Here is a 26,333-nt window from a genome sequence, read left to right as displayed (position 1 = left end):
GAATGAATCCTCTTTCCACTCCAGAAAGGGGTTTTTTTGCATCAGAATCTCTTTAACTTTATTTACCACTTATGCTATTCTACTTCACAGTGCTGTTGCCAAACTTAATAAATTTGTCATTAAGGTGTTGTCTATGTGATAAGCACTGCTAGTGATCATATCCACAAGGAATTTTTTTACCACTGTACGTAGCTCCATTAATGAAATTCCTTTTAGAAGGAATTTCATTTTTAGTAAAATTAGTTACAAAGGCCACACATATTTCCTTCAAATTTTAAATTTCTAAACTATACATGAAACATTTTATGCACTGCTTTTTACTTCAGTATATCATGACTGAGACTTTGCAGTAATCCTGGCAGGTTTCTCTTGCTTTGAGAGTATTGTTGAGAAATGTATGAGAAAACTTCATTCAGTTTCTCTTGTTGTCAAAAATTAGTTGGTCCTCTTCAGGTATGAGAAAATAATCATCCTGAAGATTGTTTTTATTCCTGCATGACTTAGCAAAGCAAATTTGAATACGTTTACAAGAATGTAATAAAATAAAATGAGGAGAAGAGAAAGCATTGCAAAAAGGGGAATAAAGAAAATAAAATATCATAGAATCATAGAATGGTTTGGGTTGGAAGGGACTTTAAGATCATCCGGTTCCAACTCCCTTGCCATGGGCAGGGCCACTTTCCACTAGACCAGGTTGCTCAGAGCTCCATCCAACCTGATCTTCCAGGGATGGGGTAGTAGAGGATGTTCTTCTTAGTGGGGGGACAACTGAATGCTTGGGTAGATCTGTCCTTCACTCCTTTCTATATAGGTTATCATGGGAATGTTTAGATTGGATATTAGGAAAAAATTCTTCCCTGGGAGGGTGGGGAGGCCCTGGCACAGGTTGCCCAGAGAAGCTGTGGCTGCCCCATCCCTGGAAGCGTCCAAGGCCAGGTTGGATGGGGCTCTGAGCAACCTGGGATAGTGGAAGGTGTCCCTGCCTATGACAGGGGATTGGAACTGGATGGTCTTTAAGATCCCTTCCAACCCAAACCCTTCTATGATTCCATGATGTCCATGCCTTCCCTGGTGGCATGACAGCCGGTGTGGTTGTTTGGCTGGAAAATGAGAAGATTCTCTTGCATGTGAGGTGTATAACACTGGGGAGGATTTGTTGGAGTGTCGCCAGGCTTGAAAGAGTGGAAAAGTGGGATTGATGGAAAAGGGAGTGATGTGCCTTTTCAGATGGTGCACCTCAACAATTACTTTAGGCAAAGGCCTTGCACAGACCACCATGAATGCAAAGGAATAACTGTTTTTCCTTTGACCATGCTGTGGAAAGTGGTGCCCATTCCAGGAACATCCACAAAAGTGGCAGCCTTCTAGAATAGCTTCTGTGGGTGAACATGTATTTCTTCCTTGAAAAGCTTGGTTTCTGAGTGAAAGTAGAAACTATTCGGGGGTTTTGACAGATTTAAGAACAGCGCGGAACAGGCTGTGTGAAGGAAGGGAGCACACTGAATTTTCAGTTGTAGATATTCCCCTAGGACAGTGGGGAGATAGGGACACCTCCATCAGTGCTCCATCGCCCATGCACAACATCTAGAAGATGAAAAGCACAGACAAGGTGGCAGCTAAGCTCTGTCTCATTATCCACAGCAAAACGAGAACCTCATTATCTCCCAAGACAGAGCATCTCTGCATTGATGCCGTCAGGAGCCACAGCCCAAGGTGCCACAGTTTGGTCCTCATTAGTTGACACATAATGCCCAAGGAGAAACCAACCCTTGAGGAATTAATTTATTTCCATTTTCCAGTCTGTCAATCTCATTGAAAAGATTTTGCTCACTGCATAGCGAGGTCGCTGTGACAAATTTTGACAAAATACAAGTTCAAGTGTTTTTTGGTTTCACAAGCACATGAGCTCAGTGAGAAAGAACAGACTGAGATGACAAGGAGAACAGCCAATCCTGTTATATTTGTCTTTCTTATTACTGACTTGCCATGATAAATATGGAAAATTATATTTGGCTAGAAGGAGGCTGAGAAAGGGAACAGATGGCCACCGAAAGAATACTAGAGCAGCTAATAGTCACTGGCATATTTCCGGGGTGAAAATTTAAATCTGAAGCCAAGCAGAAGCATCATCCATTTTTTCCTGATCAGGGCACTGTGTATGGAACTGCTCCTGCTATGCTCTGACTAGATGAAGGTGGGCTTCCTGAAATGCCTTCGTTGAATGGAATAAACAACTTCTATCCTCCAGTTAACAGATCTTGCAGTTATGCTGACAGAAATAGTTGACAAGGTGGGGAAAATGTTTATGTTCCTACTGTGTTTTGAGTGAGTGAGAGTGTATTTGCTATGGCTTTTTAATGTATTGCATGATTTGACACCTATACTGTATTCTTTCCATGCATTCTACAGGCTTTATTCAGTTGTGAGAACAGAGAGAAGAGAATGCCTATTTAAATGAGGAGACAATGGAGTCTATATTTTATGTAGTTGTGTATTTAATAATTTCTAAAAGTTTAATGCATTTCTATGGTTTCTGTGGTCAACGTAGTATTGAAAAAATCAGGGGATATTTTGGTAATTATGAAAATATATCATGATTTCTGATTTTCCGGAATGCTATATGCTCAGCACATAGTCCTTATGACTGCAGACTAGGCAGTGAATGAGGACATTGTTCTTTTTGTTTGGTGATACCTGGAATTATCAAGGTGATCCGTGATTTGAAGGGCTGGAATAGCAGGAGCGGATAGTTTGGAATTGAAGTGCAATGTTGGAGCTGTGGGACAGGTTGAGTGCCATGGGAGTAGGACAACCAGAATGAAATGGTGTGGAATAGTAACAGTTGCTGCAGTTTTAATTTGAGGTGCATGTGCCAGAATGAAACTAGTCACAACAGCTCAGCTGTGGACCCTGTACCAGAAGTGCAGGATTTTGCTAAAGCAGCTCTAATGTGTCACCTGGATCAAGACTATCAAATAAGCCACTGTGTGGATTAATTGATCAATCCACCTGCTCCCCATTCAGCCACCAGCAGGCACAGATCAGTTTTTCTACAGAAAAAATCTTATTCTATTTAACTATTTGGGGGAATTTTATGAGGGCTGATCAGTTATTGATTTTAAGATGTTTTGAATAAATTGCTCAAAGAGCAATGGAGAGCTATAAACCCTTAATAACCAGGTTTTGAGAAAGAGAGACAAAAAGAATCACAATTTTCTAGGATAAAGAAGTCATGGCTTTTGTGTCCCAGATGATGGATAGCCTGATTTTGCTTTTGCAGTGTGAAAGGAGAAATCAAAATCTTGTTAATTTTTCCCCACCGAATCGAAATCAAATGGATTCCAAATTCTGGCAGCACATCTTGGAGCTCATTCGCCTGCTTCCTTAGCCCTTACTGGGCTTTAAAGACATTTGGTGAATTTTTCATGCTTCATTAGTAAATATAATAATGATAAAAAAATTAACAGTATTTTAGTAATGCTTAGCCTTTTAAAAGGAATAAATGCCATTTTGGAGTGAAGATTCTGCAGTCTGTACAGGTATGCAAAGTCCATTGTTTCTTTGGGTTTCAGTCACAGCTGTTTCTCTCTAAAATCCTGGCTTTATAGTTACAAAAGTATGAAGTAGTTAAAAGAAACTGTCTCGAAATGAACTGGTACATTTTCATCAGCTCCAGAAACTGAAAATAAAAGCTAGATGAGAATAAAGTACGGATGAAGTGTGGGGAAAAGTACAACATGCACTAATATTAATAGTCTCACTAAGAGCTATATTGATATATCTGGTAGAGTTCTGAATGTGCATCCCAGACTCACCTTCATAACATGCAATTCTTACTTGAAATGCAAGAAATGTAGTTTCCATGTGGAGTGTTTTTCTATAAGAATACTCTGGCACTAGGTTTTCCATAGGTCACCTATAGAAATCCACCCAAGAATCTTTGTTGTGCTAGGCTCTAGGACATTCACATGTAGGATGTAGAAGTCCAGTGGTTCTCTTCTGGATGTTGGTGGTTCTGGGAATGTTTTGGATTTACAGCATATAATCCCTTACCCCTGGCAAGCTCATCTCCAGTTCCAAAAATGGGAATTACTATGTCCTGCAAAGACAGGTCTTAGTACACATCCCTTTCCTAAGGTTCTCCTCTGCTTCAGAGATACCCATGACCCTTCCTCTCAAGCTGTACCTAATTGGCATAATAAGGCTCAAATTTGTTCTCCGTTTGTTCTTGATCCTAAATTTACCCTCTAAGCTTGAGGAAGGACTTATTTATTTGTGTTCAAATGAAAAGAAAGGACACATGAACATCACAGTTATTCAAAAGGCAGTTTCCAGCTGCTCTGCCCAACTTGAATGGTGTCTTCGTGGTTGATGGTGAGACAGTCCAAGGGCAGCATTTCCTTCATGGAGTTTTATCTCCACATTTAGCTTGGAAATGTCTCCTGAAGGTCTCTAATCCAAACTCTTGTCCAAGGATGGATGTACCATCCATCCTGAGCAACCTGCTGGACTGAGTCCAGTGGAGGGATGCCAAGATGATGAGGGATGGAGCACCTCTGCTAAGAGGAAAGACACAGAGAATTGGAATTGTTCACTTTGGAGAAGAGAAGGCTCCGGGGTGACCTAATTTCAGCTTTTCAGTGCCCGAAGGGAGCCCACAAGAAAGATGGAGAGGGACTATTTCCAAGGGCCTGGAGTGACAGGACAAGGGGCAATGGCTTCAAACTGACAGAGAGGAGGTTTAGACTGGATATTAGGAAGAAATTCTTCCCTGTGAGGGTGGTGAGGCCTTGGCATAGGTTGCCCAGAGAAGTTGTGGATGTCTGAACCCTGGGGCTCTGGGCAACCTGGTCTAGTGGAAGGTGTCCCTGCCCATGGTAGGGGGTTGGAACGAGATGATCTTTAAGCTCCCTTCCAACCCAAACTCATTCTATGATTTTAATGATTCAATGATTCAATGATTTTACTCCTATCTATATATATAAAAGTGATCCCCTGGCATTGGCAGTGGCACTGGATAGGCTAAAAGTCATTGCAAGGAGCGAAGACTTTATCAGCAGCAGGTACTCTGCCCATTTAAGACTGTGTGACAGGCACAGGCCCTGGAAGGCCTGGCTGCAAAACAAATAAAGAAAAATACCATGCTGCTTCATTCAAGTATTTTTAATCTGCAGCTCACATCCACAAGATAATTTTGACTGCATGTTTGTCATCTTGAAACTCTAGAGTTCCTCTGTTTCTCAAGAAAATGTTGCTGTTCTACAACTTCTACAGTGGAACTGGTGTGTCTATTTGGATAAAGGTGATTTTTTTTTTTTTCACTATGAGTAGAATGACAATGTGTCTCAAAGCCCAGGAGACAAGAGAGCACTTTTATTAAAACACAGTGAGGTCCACTCCAGCCTATAGAGCAGAGCTCCAAACTGCTTTAGCCACAGAGTTTTCAGTATCTAAATTATCACAAGACTTTTCAGTATCTAAATTATTGTAAAGATTTCTGCATTTCATTGCAGTTTGCTGTTGGACAGAAATGTGCAATGCTACTTATCATGTTTATTAAAAAACTACTGAAAGCACCAGCAAAATCTTAAAAATGCTGAGCTGCTTAGCACTTTCCCCATGGCTTTGTTTTTTTGTATCTGTTGCTAATATTATCTGTCCATTGGAACCAGTAGAGTTTTTCCCATATATTTCAGTAAATTTAAACATTGATTTGTGTTTAAATCACAAGCTGAATCAGTTTAATTCTGCTGTTAACAGTGGATGAGCTCACAATCTACCTGGTGGGGCAGTTTAAAGTTGTCCTTCCAAGAGGACTCACTGCCAGCTTTTGAGGACATATTTAGGGATGGGAAGGGCCCCCTTCCCCTTCACTGACCACATGAGCATATCAAGCCTTCTGAGAGGAATAATAACAAAGCAAGCTGTCTCTGCACCTGCCCACAAAACAGCTGCTCAACTGGGAGAGGAATTGCTAGACCATAACGTGTTTTCAGCAGCTTTTGTGGTCCTCTCTCCTACACTGGCACAGGTATTGTCACAAAGGAAGGAAACATGGAAACCATACAGAGATTTCATGACATTTTTTTTCCAGAACAGTTTTTTATTCAAGCATCACTTCATGTTTGCAGTCTTCCCACGTGGATGCTTTTTCTCAGTCTCAACTGGCTGTTCAAGAGAGACATCAGCTGGGATCTAACAGAGTCTTCCATCAGGTATGTGACTCTTCAACTCACTTTAAAAATATCTGAGTGCTTGTTTACTAAGAAATCCCTTATAATAAAGGAGTATGAGCAGAGACAAATCCTCTATTCCCTGCTTTCTTCCATTTCCACTGTATGACTGTCTCAAGTGCCTGCAACTATTTTGGTTTTACTGGGTTCAGTAGCATTTGAGGCATTTCTTCTGCCAAATCACTTTGGTTTCCTGAAGCTTTCAGGAAAAGTCCACCAGGATCTAAGTTCTCTGGTTTTAAAGACTTATCCATGGTATTGGAATAAAACACTTTCTCACTGAAGTTGATTGGATTGAGAGCTTTGTTTCTTTGCTTTTTCAGGAAAGATCAAACCTCACCTTTGTTGTCAAAAGCTTGAAAAACCTGTTTCTATCCTTGCCCAATGACAAAAATTTCATAGGTTTATAAGGGTTGTAGCCTCAGCTCTCTGGACCTCATTCTGCATTTCACAGTGCAGAGTTGATCTACTTCAAATAATTTTTTAATCATTTACCAAAAAAGCAGTCTACCTCAAAAATTCTCTTTGCTGCTAAAAGTGGGATTTCTCTGACTTTATATATTCAAGGGTATTAGAGGTTCTAACATTCATAAAACTGTGCCCTTAAATGACTGGCTTTAAACAATGAGTGGCATAGAAGTGTTTTGCAAACAACGAATGGGAGAGGTTAGGAAAGGCTGATAATTCTGGATTATTCCGATGAATACAAGCACACATGGACGTGTTCTTGTGAGGAAGCTCATGCCCTAAAATGTGCCAGGCTGCCCAATTGCCCGGACAATCTCCTCCTGCCATTTGGTACAACCGGGAGCTGCCAGAACACATGTGCTCGTTTCCCCTTTGCCATTAGGTGTCAGGAGCGAACTATATACGTTTCCCAAGGTTGAAACCCCTCTGCTTTTTGTAGGTGTGGCACAGAATTGCTTTGCTAGGTCGTTATATATGTTTACTTCTGCTTTCCGTTTAGAGAGTCAGCCGTGGTGTTCTCTCCCTCCCACATCTGGAAGGTCAAGCAAAGCATGACTTGGCTGCAGACTCTGCAAACCCTCCCCCCTTCGAGGGCAGCCTGCCTCAAATAGCAAATAAGAGCTGGCAGAGTGTCCTCTCCTCTCTTCAGGTGAGTTATAAAGCTCTTGGACATCTTATGTTGGCCTGGTTAACAGCCTCTCTCTAAGGACCACTGAGAGTGTCAGTGGCAAAGTGTCACAAAAGCGCTGGTGTGGGGGAAGAGAGAAATCATTTAGTGTCAGTTTTTGCTCCAGTTTCTCTTTTCAGCCATAGTTAAAAAGGGAAAAAAGAAAGTAAGAACTGTAAAGAGTCAACCAGAAAGATCACTTACCAGCACGGCTGTCTATAATGTCAGATATTTTAAAGGACACCCAACAGGAAGGTTTTGAGGTCATCTGCACTTTCACCGTTTCTTTTTTCTCCTTGTTTTTCACAAATCCTGTGTCTGTCCTGTCTGTACTCTTCTTCTTTTGCTGCTTCTCTCCCGAGCACATCAGGAGCTTGCACTACTCATCATCACTACCTTTTTTACCTTTCTTTTCCAATGGAGTCTCTTTGTTAAGAGTTTTGACAGGTTCTATAGGGCTGTGATGTGAAGTCTTTTCAAATCTCTTTTACTGGAAGTCCCCACATAAAGCATTTTGTTTGGGAGGTCAAGAGCCTTATCAAATACTTTGAGTTTCAAATTGGCAGGTTGCTCCTACTAAAAATTATTTCATTTGATTAGGGGCAATTATTTCAATTGTGTCATTGGGCAAAGCTACAAGACACAAAACAGCATAAAGGGGAACAGGTTAGTCTTCAAAATAATTTAAATTTTTTTTAAAGCTTAATTCTGTGGCCTTCCTAAATCAAATCTGCTCTCAACTTCTGCAAAACTGAATGATTAACCTTTGCATGAGGAAACAAACCATCCCTCCATTTTATTTGCTGTGAAAAGATTGGAGCCAAGCATTTTACAGAGGGGATTGTATTATTATTATTCTTTAAACGGAATCTCTGGACTTACATAAGAAGTTGTGTAAACACCAGTAAGAAAGCCTTTTTGCTTGGCTTAGAAATGCCAGGGGACAGTAAACATTTTAGTCTGGATGGCATGATTATGTGCTTTCTGTTTTGGAGACCTTCTTTGTTTACCCTTCCTTAGAAATAACACAGCATTGCTGAATTAAGGGAGTCTGTGTTGGAAAGGGGAGAGGGGAGTTTTCAAGGTGCAGCTCAGCAGGATAAAAATACCTGCCTCAGCACAGACCTGAGCTGTCCAGGTGTTGCCCTGCTTTTGTACCAGTTAATACTGAAAAAAAAAAGTAGAAAAATTAGAGGCAAGTATGGAAAGACAATTTCACTTTGAAAAAAAACCGTTTTTGCTTGCACACACTTTTAACTCAAAGCTCACCAGCATCAAGATGCACAAATTAAAGTGGTACCAGTCAGGACTTCTTGCAAGGACACAGGGGCCCAGGATTGCCCACTGGTTAGTCCATATCACATCACTTGTGTTCTTGTCTTGGCAACCATGTGCTGGTTATTGAATACATCTTTCGTACCTTTCTGACACTGAGATAAACTGATCTTTTTTATCTCCATCCTGTCCCATTTGTATGAGTCATCAGGACTTTCTCAAGGGATGACAAATAGCAAAAAAAATTAAGGAATAATTTAGGTTGGGAGATATCTAGCCCAACCTCCCACTACAAGCAGATCAAACTTGGAGAAGGTTACTGAGGGCCTTGACCAGCTTACCTCCAAATATTTCAAAGGTTGGAGAGTCTGTAGCTTCTCAGAGCAACCTGTTGCAATAGTGAACCGCTCTCACAGTAAAAAAATATTTCTCCTAATACCTAATCAGCTTTTCCTGTATGGCAACTTGTATTGGTTAGACACATACCTTGTCCTAGAACTGTGCACCCGAGAAGGGTTTGGCTTTGCCTTCCCTGTACCATCCTGTCAAGTATCTCGACAGCAGTGAGGTCCCTCCTGAAGCTTCCTCTTCTGCAGGGTGGACAGATGTATTTCTTGCAGCCTCTCCTTGTACATCCTGTGCTCCAGGCTCCTGACCATCTCCTGAATTCACTCCAGTTGGTCAGTGTCTTTCTTGTACTGGGAAACCCCAGACTAGATACAATGCTCCCACTGTGGTCTCACAGATGCTGAATAGAGGAGATCACTTCTCCCACCCTGCTGCTGGCTGTTCTCTTGGTTGTATTCGACCTGGAATCTGTTTGGCCTTCTTTTCTACCTCGTGCTCAGGTTGTTGTCAAGCCCTTCCCTGCAAAACTGGATCAATTCAGTTGCCCACCAGCCTGTCCTGTTGCATGGATATATTCCTTTCCAGGTGCAGGACTTAGCATTTGTCTTCAATCAACCTTAGAAAATGCCTGTAGCCCTCTTTTCCAGGCTGCTGAAATCCCTCTGGATGGCAGGCCTGCTATGGTCTGCATATTTGAGAGGGTAAACTCATCCATGGTCCAGGTTATTAATAAAGACACTGCGCTGCCTTCAGTATTGATCCCTGAGGAATTTCACTACTAACCAATTGCCACTGACCACAGTCCTTGGAACCTGACCTTCCAGCTTATTTTCCATTCACATTATGATCCATTTATCCAGTTCATCTCTCACTTTTCGGGCTTCACATTCACAGTGGGAGGTGGTGTCACGGGTCCTGCTCAAGTCAAAGCCTACCATGTCCAATGCTTTTCTCCCATTGTCCAAGCCAGTCACTTCATCAGAGAAAACAATTAAATTGTTCAGACACCATTTTTTGGCAAATCCATACTGGCTGTTCCAAATCAATTCCTGTCTCTCATTTGGCTGGAAATGGTTTCCATGAGGAATTGTCCCATAGCCCTCCAAGTGACTGAGGTAAGGGTGACCAGCCTGTAGTTCCCTAAAGCCTTCTTCTTGCCTTTTTTTAAGGTAGGTATGATGTTTGCCTTTTCTAAATGGTCAGGAACTGCTCCTGATTGCCAAGGACCTCCAAAGATGATACAGACCTGCCTTGCAATGACACTGACCAGCCCCTTCCACACCCTCAGGCACATCCCACCTGGTCCTGCAGACATAGGTATGTCCAGCTACTTAAGTGCTCCCTGATTATCTTCCTCCACTTCATTACACAAACTGCTTCTATACTCAGGGACTTGGGAGGCCAGAGGGCAAAAATTCCCATCAAAAAGCATTGAGTACCTTGTTCTTTTCCAAATCCTTGGTCACTAGGACCCATATTCCACTGGACACTGGGTTCATATTTCCCGTAGCCTGTGTTTTTTTGCTGGTGATGTACTGCAATTCCAGCTAAGCTTTGACTTTCCCAATCCTGCCTGCATGTTCAGCTGGTGTCTTTTGCATGTTGCCCAGATAACCCATCCCTGCTCCCACTTTTTTTCTCTCCTTCCTGTGTTTGCCCTTGGTCAGAAGTTCCCTTTTCATCCCTGCTGGCCTTCAGCAGTGTCTGTGCAACTTTCTGCCTGTTAGAATGGACTCTTCTTGTGCTTTGAGGAGACTGACTTTGAAGAGCAATGAGCTCTACTAATTTCCTTTGCCCTCCAGGGCAGTCTTCCATGGGTTTATGATGAGGAGATCCCTGAACAAGACATAAATAAGGTGCTTTCTTGAAGCACTGGGTTTGTAATTCTCTTTGTCTGTCTCACTTCTCTGATGATTTTAAACTCCACAATCACAAAGTCACTGCAGTCAAAGCTGCCCTTTCCTTGACCTTCACATCCTCAACCAGCTGTTCCTTGTGTGTGAGTAACTTGTCCAGCAGCTCATGTCAGGTCACCTGCATTAAGAACACAGTCCAAAAATCTCCCAGAATGATTTTGCACATCAGCAGGTACTGGGGTGACTGAATTACCATGTAAGCCTTTAGGTTATGATGACTCTTCCCTGCTGTGCCTCATTAAAACCCTCCTTCAGTAAGCTAGCAAAGCTCTTTGCAGACACTCTTGCTCTGCTTCATCAGATCGATTCTGTTTCTGCTCAGGCATTCTTGTTCCTCGTCCTATATCCATAGAATGTATCCATCCATCCTCCCTGTATCTTCAGCCAAGTATGGATCCACTGGATGCATCTCCAGCTGAGTCTTCTCCCTTTAGTGAAGGAATTGAACATGGCCTGGACCCCCACATCCAGCATCCTTGTCCCAGACTCTTCTATCTGCTTATCTGGTGCTCTTTTATCTCCTTCATCTCTTCATGGCTCAATCCTGTAGTCTGTTCTTTGTTTTCCCATTCTGGGAGTCATGAGAATCTGTGTGTGCTGGGATCTTGGTCACCTGCTGATACAGGTGACATCTGTATGTCCTTTCTTCTGCAATTTCTTTCTTCTAGCACTTCTGCCCTCACATATTCTTTTATTTATAGAGATTTATCTTTCCATGGTTCAATACCCTCTAGTGCTATTGGCAGAATTCACTCTCTGGGTAAGCAGGACATTCTGGTCCCCACGCTTGCTTGTTCTGTCTCAGCACAAAATTTGCAGAGAGATTACTCAACAAATTCAAAATAAATATCTTGCAGCTTTGTCTTTGGGAATATATATTTTCTATTTTTTTTTTTTCTCAGCAGGAAAATGGACCTCAAGGAAATTTTTCCCAATTTAGCCTTCCAGACAGTCTTCCTGAAAGTGACACTAGAGCCCAGACAAAACCATCAGAACTGGAAAGCACCAGCGACGGGGTCAAACTGCCTATGACAGCTTCAGGTAGAATATAACTGGACATGCTAAAAAAACTGGAGTGACAGGGAGTGTGTGCAATCAGGATACTCAGGGAGTAGAGGTTCCATGAGAAATGGTTACTGGAATGTTTAACCAACCATTTGGAGCACAAGGAATACAGATGGGCTCAGAGATTTCTAAATACGTGCACAATAAGAGAATGAATAGGCTAATATAAATATAGGAGAGAATTATGAATTATACAAAAGAATGTATATTTGTGTAAGAGTAGGTCATGGAGGTGACAGCAGTATTCTATCACAGTGATAAAACTTTTTCCCACTTGCTGGTGGCTGTGTCCCACTTTATTGGTGTGGGCTAAACTGCATTTTGGGAGTTCTCAGTTCTAGAAAGTTTCTGGCAGAGATAATCTATTTTTAGAAGGAGTCTAAGAAAAAAAAGTAGTGGCCTTTTGCTTTGAAATGGTTTAGCAGCCCTGCATTACTGGATGAAGATCTGCCACTGTTTAACAAAACACCCACACATGCATGCAACATGTTGATTTATAATGCTCCTGTCTGAATATATATCCACATTTAAATGATATAAGTGGAGGTGTTAGGGCAGCTGAAATGATTCCATGCAGGAAGAATCAGAAGTAAGAGAACCAGATTTGGTCTCCATGTAATCCCTTATGCATCTGAACTTGATATTTTTTATCAGAAAAACAAGCACTTGAAAGCTTTAGTAAATTAAACCTTACTGCCATTTTATAAATATGACAATCAAACCATTAAAAACATATATTTTTTATGCAAGCTATGAAGCTTGATGAATCTGACAGGCAACAGATGGGATTTTCAAAAACACCTAAGCACATAACTTCCCTCAGAATCAAGTAGCTTTTACCTAAGCTCTCTAAAAGTCTTGCTGACAAATGAGGAATGCTTTACTGAACGTAATATTTTTAGTAAAAAAACAAATAAAAATTATATATAAATTTGTACAAAATTGTAGAATGTTTGTTGGAAGGGACCTCTAACAGCTTTTCTCAGCATCCTGCTCAAAGTGGTGTGCTCTGCTGTAAAATGTTCCACTGTAAAAGCAATTTGCAATTGGGTTTCTGACATTTTATTGATTTTTGCTTTTACATTCTTGTTTTCTGATTTAGAAGCCTTGAAAAATTTTAGAAACCAGTTAACAGTCTATGAGCAAAAAGAAATTTTCAATTATACAGAGCTATGGTTTCTTGGCCTGGAAGCTAAAAAGATTGAAGGTTTGCCTGAAACCCAGAATAATAATTGTTATGATGATGAGCATGGTTCCTACTTAAAGGTAAGTGGAAAAATCATGGTTTTTATTTTCAGCTCAATAAGTTTGTAGTGACTGTGTGCCAACTCTTAAGTGTTATATATGAGATAAATGTTGTTTCTAGAAGATAAATGTGAAAAAATCATTACCAATCACTTCAAAGCTCAGGGGAGAATCCACTTAGCATTGGACTATTGGAGCATCACTTGTGATTTTCTCATTAAACCCTTGTTTAATGTAGACTTCACTTGCTACTGGTCCATCATCTTTCATAGACAGCAAACTCCCACACACAGGAGCTACTTTTAAAGCCTGATCTTTGCTATGCTGTTTGAATCTGAACCCTTTTCTTTTCTTTTTGAAGGTTTTACATGACCACATTGCCTATCGATACGAAGTGTTGGAAGTCATTGGGAAAGGGTCCTTTGGGCAGGTGGCCAAATGCCTGGATCACAAAACCAATGAATTGGTGGCACTGAAAATAATAAGGAATAAGAAAAGGTGAGGCACCCGTTGCCTTTAAAGCAGTACAATCTTCTGTGTTGTATATAGGCAGTGACAAACCACAACGATGTGAGCAAAGCAAAATCAAACCTCCTATACAACAGGTTTTCATTAAATGCAGTGAGATCAGAGTGAAGAAAAGGGATGTCAGGGACTCAGAATTGGCCTAGACCCAGAGAAGACACAGCCTATGAAAGCAAACACAGTTTTTCCAGGCTTACATGGAGGTCTCTATACCTGTGACACAGTTCACACACAGCCCAGGTAACCAGCCCTGAATGACTGAGAGCTGAGAGCCTTCACTTCCCCTCAAGACCCCAAAACCACAGGAATATGCTGGGATGCTCCCCTCTCTCACTTTAATAGGAAAAATTCTACACTGTGGATCCCAAGCAACCTCTTCTTCTTGTATGGCTGGTCACAAATTTTTTATTGATGTTACCTTGAACCAGAGTCAATGAAGCAGATGAGAATGATGCTGTTGACTCCAGCAACAGAGTTTTAGCTGCTCCATTTTCCCCCTCAGTGAACACTAAATGTAAAGACACTCTTCAAAACTGACTGTCTGACTGTGCTAGGTGTGAAATATGGCCCTGTTCAAGTAAACAGAAGCGTTCTTATGGACTTTGAAAGCACCAGGATTTTACTCTGGATGCTCATTTGAAACTTTTTCATTTAAAGGCTTTTTCAGACCAGTCAAAATAGCAGCCCTTAAGTGTTATGTAAGACTAGGAACCAACGATAATGAGTCAAAATTACAGTAGTTATCGGGGGTAAATGACACATTTTTAATCATTGTCCCACATGCTGAGTTTACAGTAAGATTGTGGTGTTTGTAACATTTATATTTCTACAAATACTACACTGAGTTAATGTTATCATTCCTGTGTCACATGGTATTTCAGATTTCACAGCCAGGCTTTGGTGGAAGTGAAGATCCTAGATGCTCTCTTGAAGAAAGACAAAGATGATACTCACAACATCATCCACATGAAGGAATACTTCTACTTTCGCAACCACTTCTGTATTTCCTTTGAACTGCTGGGGTAAAGTACATTTTCCTTTACACACACCTTACAGAGCATTTTAGAGCTTGTGCCTTACAAGCTTTAATTTCTATGTCTTCTTCAGAAGAATTGGCAGCTCTTCATGTTGCAAGAAAGGAATACTGAACACACACTGAGCCTTTTGATCACCCAAGGTGAACTGAAAAAGACTTCACACAGAGAGTGATGTGATACAATCCCTTATTTTCTGTGCTGTGTATTGAAGTATTCTTCCCTGAAAGACCTCTGAGGAAAAGAGTAAAATGATGAGTTCAGGACTGGTAAACTTCAGGGTATATAAATGTGAATAATATCAAATAATTTAAAAATAAAGCTCCTTCTTGCTTTTTGATGAACCTTTGCTGCAAGACACATCTTAGGAGGAATTTTGGAGAAATTTTAGAGAAGTCAGGTAATTTTAGTCATCACCCTCGTTGTAGTGAGAGAATTAACCTGGAATTATGGAGGTTATCCACAGTTCCCCATCCCTTACAGTAGAACCCCCATTTCTACATGTGTTACAGCCTTGCTGAAGATTCAGCACCCTATGGATGACTTGATCTCAAAGAAACCTAAATTAATTGTGTTGTTACATGTGAGTCTGTCACTTAGAGACACACGGGGTAAGAGTTGACTCCTCTTCAGAGAAGACACAGACCAATCTTTTCAGAAAGCTGCTATGGAAACACAGAGGAAAATATTCATGGGACAGACACTATGTCTAACTCTTTACAGAGGAGTTGAAGACTGGTTGTCATAGAAAAATGTTTACCTGGTAAAATTTTTATTGCCTTTAAAACATAGTGAAAAGCCTTTCATTTGTGATCTTCCTTCTCTGTCAAGTCCTGGTAAATTCAGATCCAAAGGAAAGGACCTTGGCTGAGGCCAGTGGACACACAAGCAGGGAAGACAGAAAGCTGCAGTTGTTTTATGTCCTTCCAGGCACGTGGGGTCATGCTGAGGACACCTCCTGAGATCATATTGCTGAGGAAACACTGGTGCATCCCTTTAAGAGCCACCAGCCCTGTGGCCATTTCCTCCTCTGAAAAATGATCACAGATTAAGCACTCAGTACTTCATAGAATCATAGACTCCTAGAATGGTTTGGGTTGGAAGGGACCTTAAAGATCATCTTGTTCCAACCCCCTGCCATGGGCAGGGACACCTTCCACTAGACCAGGTTGCTCAGAGCCCCATCCAACCTGGCCTTGGACACTTCCAGGGGTGGGGCAGCCACAGCTTCTCTGGGCAACCTGTGCCAGGGCCTCCCCACCCTCCCAGGGAAGACTTTCTTCCTAATATCCAATCTAAACCTCCTCTCTGTCAGTGTGAAGCTATTCCCCCTTGTCCTGTCACTCCAGGCCCTTGTGCATTCACATGCTGGCAGAAGTCAGCAACCTCATTTAAAGCCCCACTGGAAGGAGCTAAGATATGATGGTCACAGGAGGCATACAAAAACCTAACGAGACCTGAATTTACGGAGGAGTCTATCTAGAAATATTTACTGCTGATTAAAGATCTTTAGAGAAAGATGATTTACACAAGGTACCACAGCAAAGAGAAACTGAAAGGAAACTGAAGAAAATTTATTTATGTTCCTGAATGCTGATTGTTCTTGGTGAAAATCAGCACAGCTGCATAACATAGCACAGAGTTTAGCAAGCAGGCAAGTTCACTGTGTTATGACCTGCCCCAGAAAAAGGGGAGGGGGGTAACCCAGGTTCTTATCAATAATTCCCTTGGGGTGGATTAGAGTGAAATGACACTGAATAATCAGTGTCTGAAGGTTTATTTTAACAATTTTGTATCAACAGGTATGCTAGCATTTTGTGTGTTGTCATATAACAATGTGGCATAGAGATAACCTTTGGGGTGATGGGGGGGGAGAAAATACATAGGGGAGAGAAAGACAGGATAAGAGTAAGGGAGAGAAAGGAAAAAGAAAAGAGTGGAAAAAACATATATAGTCACTGCCCACTGGATCCAGTGATGACACTTGGTAATCCTGAAAGCGATGGTCTCAATTTGCAGGTGGTGGGGGAGAAGAACAAAACCCAAATCCCCAAAGTCACCAGTCAATCTATGTACCCTCAGCATGCTTTTGCACCTCCCCCGAGGTGGGGAGTTGTTTCCATGGAGTAGTGTCACCGGCCGTGCCATGAACCCCCAATATTTTTCCCGCCTTTCATGATAAGCAATCATGATGGCAGAGTTGAGGGGCACAGCAACAAACATGGTAAACTCGCCTCTTCCTGCCTTTTCAGGGCTTGACACCTTCAGCACTGGAGGGAGGGACGGGCCCAACTGCCCATCAGAGGTGTAATGCAAAAGTCAAAAGCCTGCAAAAGTCTCCTAGAATGCATAAATCATTAACCGTTTCAGTCTCTGACACACTGACAGTACATCTTCAGATGTGGGAGATGTTTGTGCATATTACATGCAGAACACATTCTCCAGGAGGAAAATAGTTGTCATTTTCTTCTTCATGAGTCCTCCCTCATGTAAGAAGAAAAGCTAAATACCCTCTAAATGCAGTGGAAACTAATCATGCCTTAAAAGTAAGTTCCCCTAATCTCTTTTCTGCCTTCTGTCTTCTGTTTCTTCCATCTCCACAGAATAAATTTGTATGAGCTGATCAAAAAGAACAACTTCCAAGGTTTCAGTCTGTCTTTAATCCGACACTTCACTCGGGGTGTGCTGAGATGTTTACAAGTGCTCTACCAGGAAAGAATCATTCACTGTGATCTGAAGCCTGTAAGTACAAGCATTTCATAACCTGTTTTTCTGTACAGAATACATTAGTTCATCTTATCTTTCTTTTTATTGAAGGAACTCTAAGAAGAATCCATAAAACCTGGCAGGATATTTGTACAGAAGTTATAATTTATTCGTGTTAGTATTAGTACTACAGTTGGCTGATTTTTTCCATTGATTCAGTTCATTCACTGAAGTATTAGACAAGATTGTTTGGTACCCAAAAGGTATGCAAATATGAATCCAATTCAGGTAATGACATTTTGCTTAGAGAAAAAAAATACTTGTAAAATTAAGTGTTTTGCTATGAGGGACTTTGTAATGTTAATATTCACAAGGCAGCCTGTTATCCTGTAAAGTCTATTTAATTTCATATGCCTAACTATAAAATTAAGTAGCCTAGTAAATGACAAAGGAATTCTGTAGAACAGTATTTAGGGTATCTACCTGTTTCTGGAGGAACATCTGCCATCCAAATTCTGCACCTGGATCTGCTAAGTATTCCTGCTACATGAAGCATTTCCATTCTCCTTAAGCCCCAACCTTAAATTTTTGCAATTTTCTGAGATTCCCGAAGTATTTTAACTTCATTTTCATTTCAGATAAATATTGATTTCATTTTCAAAAGGACAAATGAACCATTAAATCAATAAGCAAGCTCTCAAATAAAAATGCAAAGGATGAAATTCTGTTCTCACTTTGCTTAACGTATCTGAATTCAGAATTCTGACAAGTCACATACTGTCTGTACCCATTGTCTTGCCAATATCTTTGCCAGATCAATCTGCAGTGAGAAGTGAGGGTTGCAAGATAACTGAAGTATCTGAATCAGAAACAATTAACCCAAGGGAAATGTGTTTCCAGGTGGCCACTGAGAAGGACTGAGGTCAGCAACATCAATTAGTGTAGTCTGCATTTAAACAGAGTAACATTAGTGAAAATTTAGTGAGTCAAATAAAAGAGAATCTTGTTGTCACTCAACAATTGTACAGTTTTAAGAATTTAATTTATGTTGCCTGAAACTCACATCTGTTATCCCATCTGCCTCCTGTGATATTTCACAACATAAGGTAGAATGCGGAGTTTCTCTGGATTTAAAGCTAACTAATGACTGCTTCCAAAGCCTGGCTCTCCAGCTGATCAGCTCCCTGGCATTGTGAAGGATTCAATACTAGAGACAGAGTCCTACCATGAGCACGAAGGGATATTTATCTGCAGAAGGGGGATGCACCAAGAACCAAGAGCATCGGGGTAGTGGAATTCAGTCCTTGCCTTGACTTTCGTCATTAGCAGCTTCTCCTTCCTGGCACATATCCTTTTGAGTTAATTAGCCAAGAAACTACTTTGTCATTATTTGGCACCCACCTGGGAACTGTTCAGGCCTTCAAAGCTTTGACTTTCATTATAAAGGTTGATAAAGGCAGCCATCTCTCTTCTGACAAGTAGAGAAGAATGTATGATGAGAAGGGAAATCAAAGGAAATCCTCGATATAGACAGATTTTTTTCAATTAGGTTAAAATTCAACTCTGCAGGAGGAAGCTAATAGGTTATGTTTGCTCATCAGTGCAAATATTCTTGAGTTAGTGATTTGCATTGCTTATTTTCCAGTGTTCACTGACTTAATATGGTGTTAAAACCCTCTTTTCCCTGTGATTTTATTTTTAGGAGAACATTCTATTATACCACAACGGCCAAGGCTCAGTTAAAGTTATTGATTTTGGATCAAGCTGCTATGAAGACCAAAGAGGTTTGCAGAAAAGTCAAGTTGATGTAATTTTCTTAATAAGCTTTCTCAATTTTAAATGATGTAGTTAAACTTATCTTTGCTTGGGCTAATATATTGACCTATGCCCCTAATTAGAACCTAATGAACTGGTGGTTAAGCCACTGGTGGTGGAATAAATACTGGTAGGAGACAAAAAAGACATTACCCTGCTTTTTCTTTGCCCCAAACCTGATCAGCTCCTCTACTCCTTTTGGAATCAGAATTGCACTTGCAAAAATGGTTACTGAAACAGACCTATGATGATAATGCAAATATTTCACTTAACAGAAGTTTGTGAAGTACAGAGACTCTTTCTCAGTGAGATGGTTAAATTATAATTGGTACTTTTTATATAAATACAACAGGGAGGGGAATGGGAACTGTGCTTTTAATTTAGAAAGTCTAAATTCAGTTTTGGGTTTTTTTCTATCAAAGATTTGAATAAAATGAGCAGGAGTTAACAAGACCTAAATCTGAAAAAGGAAATGAATGTATAAAATTAACCTAATAATAAATCTCAACAGATTTACAATAGACATATTTGATTTACAATAAACACCTTGTAAAGTAAAAATGATATCATCATCAGGAAGAGAAGTAATATAATAAATAACAAATGAAACAAAAAAAACCAAAACCCAAGAAGGACATCTGCATTGCATTTTATTAACTTAGAAAAACAAAACTAGTTTTAAATGGCTTAATTTTTTTTCTTATGAAAGACTGATATGTAAACTAAGCCAAACCTGCTAATCTATATTTTGGGATTCAGACTTTTGGATTTACATCCCAGTTTTGTAGGAGGGCGTAATCCGTTTAGGTTTGGCCATGTTTGAGAAGAATGTAGTCTGAGACGCAGCCTGGAATATTTGTGGAGAGTAACAAACTGAAACACAAAATAAGTGAAAGATGGAGAATGACTGAGGAGACTGTAGCCTGGAAAAAGAAAGGCAGGAATATAAACAAAGTGACCCTCAGAGAGATAGGAATAAGAAAATAACAAATTTTATACACTGTAATCATGTTCAGTTGTCTGAATGTCGAGAGGTAGAAGAATTAGTTTACTCTCTCCAGTGAGTCTCAGTCTTGGAATGAGATCCTTTGGTGCTATAATATATTAATAGGGAAATCAGAAGGCAGTAGAAGATAGGTCCTACTGTCAGTGAAACCAATATTTCCTGCAGTGATAATGAAGACCTGTTGATTGATGCAAGGGGAAGACTTTCAAACAAGAAAATGAACATGGAGCGAGCTGAATCATAGCATTATCAGAACAATTCCCAGATGGAACAGTGTAAAGCAAATCACCCATTAATTTTAGGATGGGATTAGAACAAGTTTTCAGAGCCTCTGTGAGCAATCTCTGGATAGAGCAGAGATATGATGCCTGAACATGTATTTCACTCTTCTGTGAAATCTGGAACCCACATTTCAATCCCAATTATGACATTTTGCTTCTTGTCCAATTTTCTGTTTTGATCCAGTGTACACCTATGTCCAGAGCCGGTTTTATCGCTCACCTGAAGTGATTCTTGGTCATCCTTATGCTATGGCTGTTGATATGTGGAGCTTGGGCTGTATCATAGCAGAGCTTTACACAGGCTACCCACTGTTTCCGGGGGAAAATGAGGTTGACCAGCTTGCCTGCATCATGGAGGTAACTTTTGGGATTGTCTTTTGATTTGCATGCTCATTTGGTAAACTGCAATGCCAGCAACAAAAAGAAATCTCAAGAGATAATGAAATATTGCTGTGGCCTGGCCTTTCAGAGGGAGGTTTAATGCAGCCAGCTGGCAATTTGAGAGGATGGGATCTAGCATAAAACTGATTTATTGGAACATTTCATGTGCCAAACGCTGCTTTGTACACTCCCTGTCTTGCTTCTGAAGGAAACATACTTTAATTCTGGACGGAGAAGTTAGGACAGAATAAGCATATCTAAGGTGAAGTAAAACCCATCCAAATTATTACAGGCCACTCTTCTCATAGAAATCAGATATGTGCTAGTCAAATCAGATGTCTTTAGTCCATAGTCCTGCTGAGACAGATTTTTACTAGCAGTTGAGCAATCAGCTGTGACTCTGACTAGTAAACCTTGAAAACCTCAAAGCCTCGAGTATAAACACTCTGGGTGACCAGCACAACTGCTGCTCTACTCTCCTGGTGGAAAAACTGTTTCCTAATAGCCATTCTTCACTTCTCAAGTCACAGTTTGTGGCTGTTGCACCTTATATTGTCTGAAACTACCAAGGAGTTTGGCTCTATCATTTTTTGTAAATGTTTGCAAAGAGTTTTAAGAATGTACTGTGACATTTCCTACCTCGGGTCACCTACACAGCGCAAATGTTAGAATGGGTGCAAAACTACCCATGAAAGCAAGTTACTTAGTTACTCCATATGAATCCCTAAACTGCAGCCTCATGTGGAACTCAGCCCCGAGGTCTCATCCTTCTAGTGACACTTAGTTTGTACAAGTGTTTTCAAAGGCAGCATCTCTCCATGTGGCCTGCTACTGCAGTTGCCACCAACAGAGATGTTTGTTCTTAGAGCCTTCTGTGGTGGTGAAGATCCCAGTGTCATCATTTATGAGATCATAGAATCACTGAATCATTAGGGTTGGAAAAGACCTCCAAGGTCATCAAATCCAACCTCTGTGCAGTCGCCATCTTGTCAACTAGATCAGAGCACTGAGTGTCACTTCCAGTTGTTTCTTGATCACCTCCAGGGATGGGGACTCCACCACCTCCCTGGGCAGCCCCTTCCAATGCTGGACAACCTTTTCAGTGACGAAATTCTTCCTCATGTCCAACCTGAACCTCCTCTGGCACAGCTTGAGGCCATTTCCTCTTGTCCTGTCCCTTGTTCCCTGGGAGCAGAGCCCGACCCCCACCTGGCTACAACCTTCTGTCAGGGAGTTGTAAAGAGTGAGGTCTCCCCTGAGCCTCCTTTTCTCCAGGTTAAAGATCCCCAGCTCCCTCAGCTTGTTCTCATAGGACTGACTCTCCAGATCCTTCCCCAGCTCCACTCCATTCTCCTGACATGCTCCAGCCCCTCAATGTCTTTCATGCACTGAGGGGCCCAAAACTGGACAGGGGACTTAAAGTGTGGCCTCACCAGTACTCAGTAGAGGGGGACAATCACTGCCCTGGTCCTGCTATTTTTGATACAAAGATATGTGCAGACAGCATTGAGAAATCCCTTAATTCATTCCACAATAAATGGCACAAGAGGAAATGTTTTGTAGACATTTCACAGTCAGTTGAGACGTTCAACTTCTTTTCACAAGACGGGTAAAATACCACATCTCACCTGATGGTTTTTTAGTATCTTTATTAAATGAGGAGTAACTCTGTGAATTCATTTTCTGTGTTGAAGGTACTGGGTCTTCCACCAGCTGATTTGATTCAGGCTTCGTCAAGGAAGCGAACATTCTTTGGTAATTGCTTCTGATTGTTTGTCCTTGCTGGATCCCTCCCTGCTAATTAATCACTGGTTAATAGCACTGACAGAGAGCAGGGCCAGAGACCCTCTGCTACTTCTTAGCTGATTAAAAACTCTTTCAGGAAGGGGTATTGAGGAGAAGCAAAAAGGTATCATGAGGCCTACAAATGAACCTGATGCTGTGCTCTTCAAGTCTGATGGGCCTCTAATTGCCTAGGTGATAGGGAAGGGATTGGGAGATCCATTCCAGTTGTACTCTTTAAAAATATTGTTGTTAAAAGTGGGCTTTGGGAACTTATTTATGTTGTTTGTTCCTCTGTGTATAATTTGGGTTTGGAAATTGCACAAAACAAACAAAGCAGTAAAGTGTAGGATGAAGTCCCCAGAATGTAACCAATACTGTTTGCCACAATGCTGGCAGACTATCAATCCAACAGGGAAAAACTTAGTGGGATGGATATGGATACTGTTTTTGCAACTCTTTTAAACATTTAGGGAGGATTTTTATCGTAATTTATTTGAGCATGTCTTTATTTTTTTAAGATTCCAAAGGTTTTCCTAAATCCGTCACTAACAGCAAGGGAAAAAAGAGATGCCCAGACTCCAAGGATCTAAGCACAGTGCTGAAAACCCATGATGCTGGTTTCTTGGACTTCCTGAAAGGATGCCTAATGTGAGTTCATACGATGTGAAACAGGCTAGTTTTAACTTTGCTTTCATTCTCTTGTACCTTAAAAATCTTCGTATCTCTTGGGGTGGTTTTCTTTTTGTTGTTGTTGTTGTTGTTTTGGTTTTTTTTTTTTTTGTGGAGTGTTTTTGTTTCTAGTTTGTTTTATTTCGTTTCATTTTCCATATAGTAGTGTTTGTATATCCATTATTATTCACAGTTCATTGCAAATTATTGCACAGAAAGATATATTGAATTAGACCAAAGTATGAAAGAAATCTGACATGCAATCATAGACTCACAGAATGGTTTGGGTTGGAAGGGACCTTAAAGATCATCTTGTTCCAACCCCCCTGCCATAGGCAGGGACACCTTCTACTATCATAGGTTGCTCAAAGCCCTGTCCAACCTGGGGCTGTGAAACAAAACATCATCACACCTAAAAGCAGATCATCTTCTGATGCTGGAGACTAAACTCTAAAATCAATGCTATTTATCCATTGAGGCCTTTGTTTTAAATCCTTTCTGTTTTATTAGATAAAGGTGTATCCAGATAACACAGATAATGGCAGTGCACTGGCCCAAGGCAATGTGTATCTGGAGATCAAAGTCTGGCTTTGTACTTAAATCTAACTCTTGCGCCTCCAGTATGAATTATATTTGCTGCTGATTTAGCTGGTTTTGACTGGATTTTCTGTGCTAAGCCTTGGAAATGGCAGTGATACACTGTGGTATATGTATGAAAACAGTTCTTCTTTTAACATATTCTCACAAAGATCCTGTGTCAGCTTCACCTGGGTGAGATGAGACTCTTTTTAGTTCCAATACACTGTATGTCTTCCCCTTAGCCGAGGATAAAAAGGCAGAGTATACTCAGCCATGCCTCCACCCCATATGGTCCCATATATTTTCTAGTGTTACCTGGAACTTATGCAAGGTTAATATTTTATGTCTTCTTTAGCACTGGCTTTAAGTTTCTTTCAGCAGTTCAGTAGCACTTCCCTAAAGAAATCCTAAAAGAAACTGCCAACTTGTGGTTACATGGGGGAAAAGATCATCCCACTCTGTTTCACAAGAAGGTTGCTTTTAATGTTCTCAGTTTGCTACGTCTCTATGAATCACTGATCCATTTTGGTTTGCTAGCTGAATCAGAGAGTTTAGAAAATAACTTTAGTGAAGCAAAAAACCAAACCTTAAACAGGTAATTTTGGGTCCCTACCCTAATAACACTGCATATTAAAAATGGTTTGATGCTGCAGAGGGTTTGATCAGCAAAGTACACAGCACTGAAGTAAGTAAGTTTTGAGGGATGGAGAAGATCATATAAGGTTTTTCCTTGTTTTCAGTATTATTTTGTTTCATTAAATGCCCTCATGACCAGACTTCCAGAAGACAAGACTGAATCTTCAAGCTTAAACTAATTTTCAGTTAGAAATCGTTCAATAACTATTTCTCTGCCATGGATTGAAGGTGGGAACCTGCCCTGCGCATGACCCCCGATGAAGCAATGAAACATTCCTGGATCCAGGAACCAAAAATATACCGAACAATGCAGAAAACACAGACCTTGAGGAAACTCAGTGATGGCTCTTTCTCCGCACCAGAAAAGAAAAAGGAGAATATTCGTAAGCATGTTCTACCTGGAGAACTAAGCCCATTTATACCAGTGTTTGGGATTGCCTTGTATTTGCTATCATCTGTTAAATGAGGTGAAAATGGATGGTCACTGAAATGTGGTGGGTGGAGGCCCTATTTCTCACTTGTGTAGAGCTGCATTCCAGATGTTTTAGAGCAGCTGCCAACAAGAAGGCTGGAAGTGCTAAAGATCCACCTTTTGCTTACTGAGAGCAAAATACTTATGGTATCTGACATCACACCGTAGTGTATTTCACTTCCAGGCAAAAGAATGCATCAATAGGGGTTTTAAGATACCAAGGAAAATTTCCACCTGATTTGTTGTGAATTTGTATCAATCACGTTTTTTAAGAGTCTGCAGTCTTACCCTATCCTTTTATTTTTTTTTGTTTGTTTTTGTTGTTGTTTTTTGTTTTTGTTTTTTTTTAATTGCAGAGAATATCTGGGAAGATCCATCTGATCAAGCAGAAAGTGAACTGGCAGAAAGACTGACTCCCTTCACAGACACAAGAGAAAGTGATGTGCAGAACAGCAGGAAGCATGTTATTCCGGAGAAATATTTGGAAAACCAAATGGAAAGGCCTGTTCCATATGATCAAGCCGAAGACAGTGGTGAAACAGCTCTTCCAAAAACTTCTTTTTTTTTCCCACCAATTAAGTAGTGCACAGCACAAGCTATGATGGCTCAGTTGCATACCTAGTATATTTTGTAGGTATTATTTGTACTCAGGAATATAAGCTATATCTGTCGTACATGGGCTGTGCACATTGTAAGTATATTTAATGTTCTTTTTAGCCTGAAATCATCCAGCCAACCAAAACAGAATTTGAAAACCATTCCTTTTCCTCATCTACATCCTTGTGATTGGAGATTCTTCACAACCAGCAGCAATAAAATGGAGACTGTAGAGATAGAGAGTGGCTTATTCTTGGTACTATAACAGACTTTTTGAATTTTATATTTTCCTGGATCTAAAAGAACAAATGTGTTGACTGGAGAATCTGAATCCTTTCCCTTACATCAGCATATATCAGGAATAATTAATGGATAGATTATTGGATTTACTTATATATAAAAAATAAGAGAAATCAAACCCAGTATATTCACTTTCCTCCTTCTCTATCTTCCTCTTTTCTATACTGCAGCTACTGCTTGGAAACCATTTGTCACACCTTCCTAGCAGATTTAGAAATGTAAATTTAGCTCTATAGCAGCAACAAAGAAAGGTGATAATCTGAGCCCATTTCTGTGGGGATTCCACTCAGTATTCATGTCAACAAGAAGAATGGATTAAAGCAAGATTTG

At 40.6% G+C, this 26,333-nt stretch overlaps 1 protein-coding gene across 2 annotated transcripts; it reads left to right on the top strand.

Moving 5' to 3' along the window:
• The first annotated feature begins 1,944 nt into the window (after positions 1-1,944).
• Positions 1,945-25,945, top strand: DYRK4 (dual specificity tyrosine phosphorylation regulated kinase 4). 2 transcript variants are annotated; one of them, XM_032688871.1, is made up of 14 exons: positions 1,945-2,290; positions 6,132-6,215; positions 7,201-7,350; positions 11,813-11,948; positions 13,075-13,238; positions 13,579-13,715; positions 14,624-14,764; positions 17,380-17,518; positions 19,185-19,266; positions 20,769-20,941; positions 22,660-22,720; positions 23,269-23,398; positions 24,863-25,017; positions 25,463-25,777. In XM_032688871.1, the coding sequence occupies exons 1-14, from the start codon at positions 2,267-2,269 to the stop codon at positions 25,687-25,689; spliced, it is 1,803 nt and encodes a 600-aa protein (XP_032544762.1). In that variant the 5' UTR covers positions 1,945-2,266; the 3' UTR covers positions 25,690-25,777. The 2 variants fall into 2 exon arrangements, with proteins under 2 accessions (XP_032544762.1, XP_032544761.1); XM_032688870.1 differs by having other exon boundaries at positions 1,946-2,290; positions 11,810-11,948; positions 25,463-25,945.
• Positions 25,946-26,333: the final 388 nt, after the last annotated feature.

The sequence above is a fragment of the Chiroxiphia lanceolata genome, chromosome 5 (assembly GCF_009829145.1).
Source record: "Chiroxiphia lanceolata isolate bChiLan1 chromosome 5, bChiLan1.pri, whole genome shotgun sequence".
Classification (NCBI taxonomy): domain Eukaryota; kingdom Metazoa; phylum Chordata; class Aves; order Passeriformes; family Pipridae; genus Chiroxiphia; species Chiroxiphia lanceolata.
The sequence above is the reverse complement of the archived record's forward strand: the minus strand, read 5'-3'. Positions and strand labels throughout refer to the sequence as shown.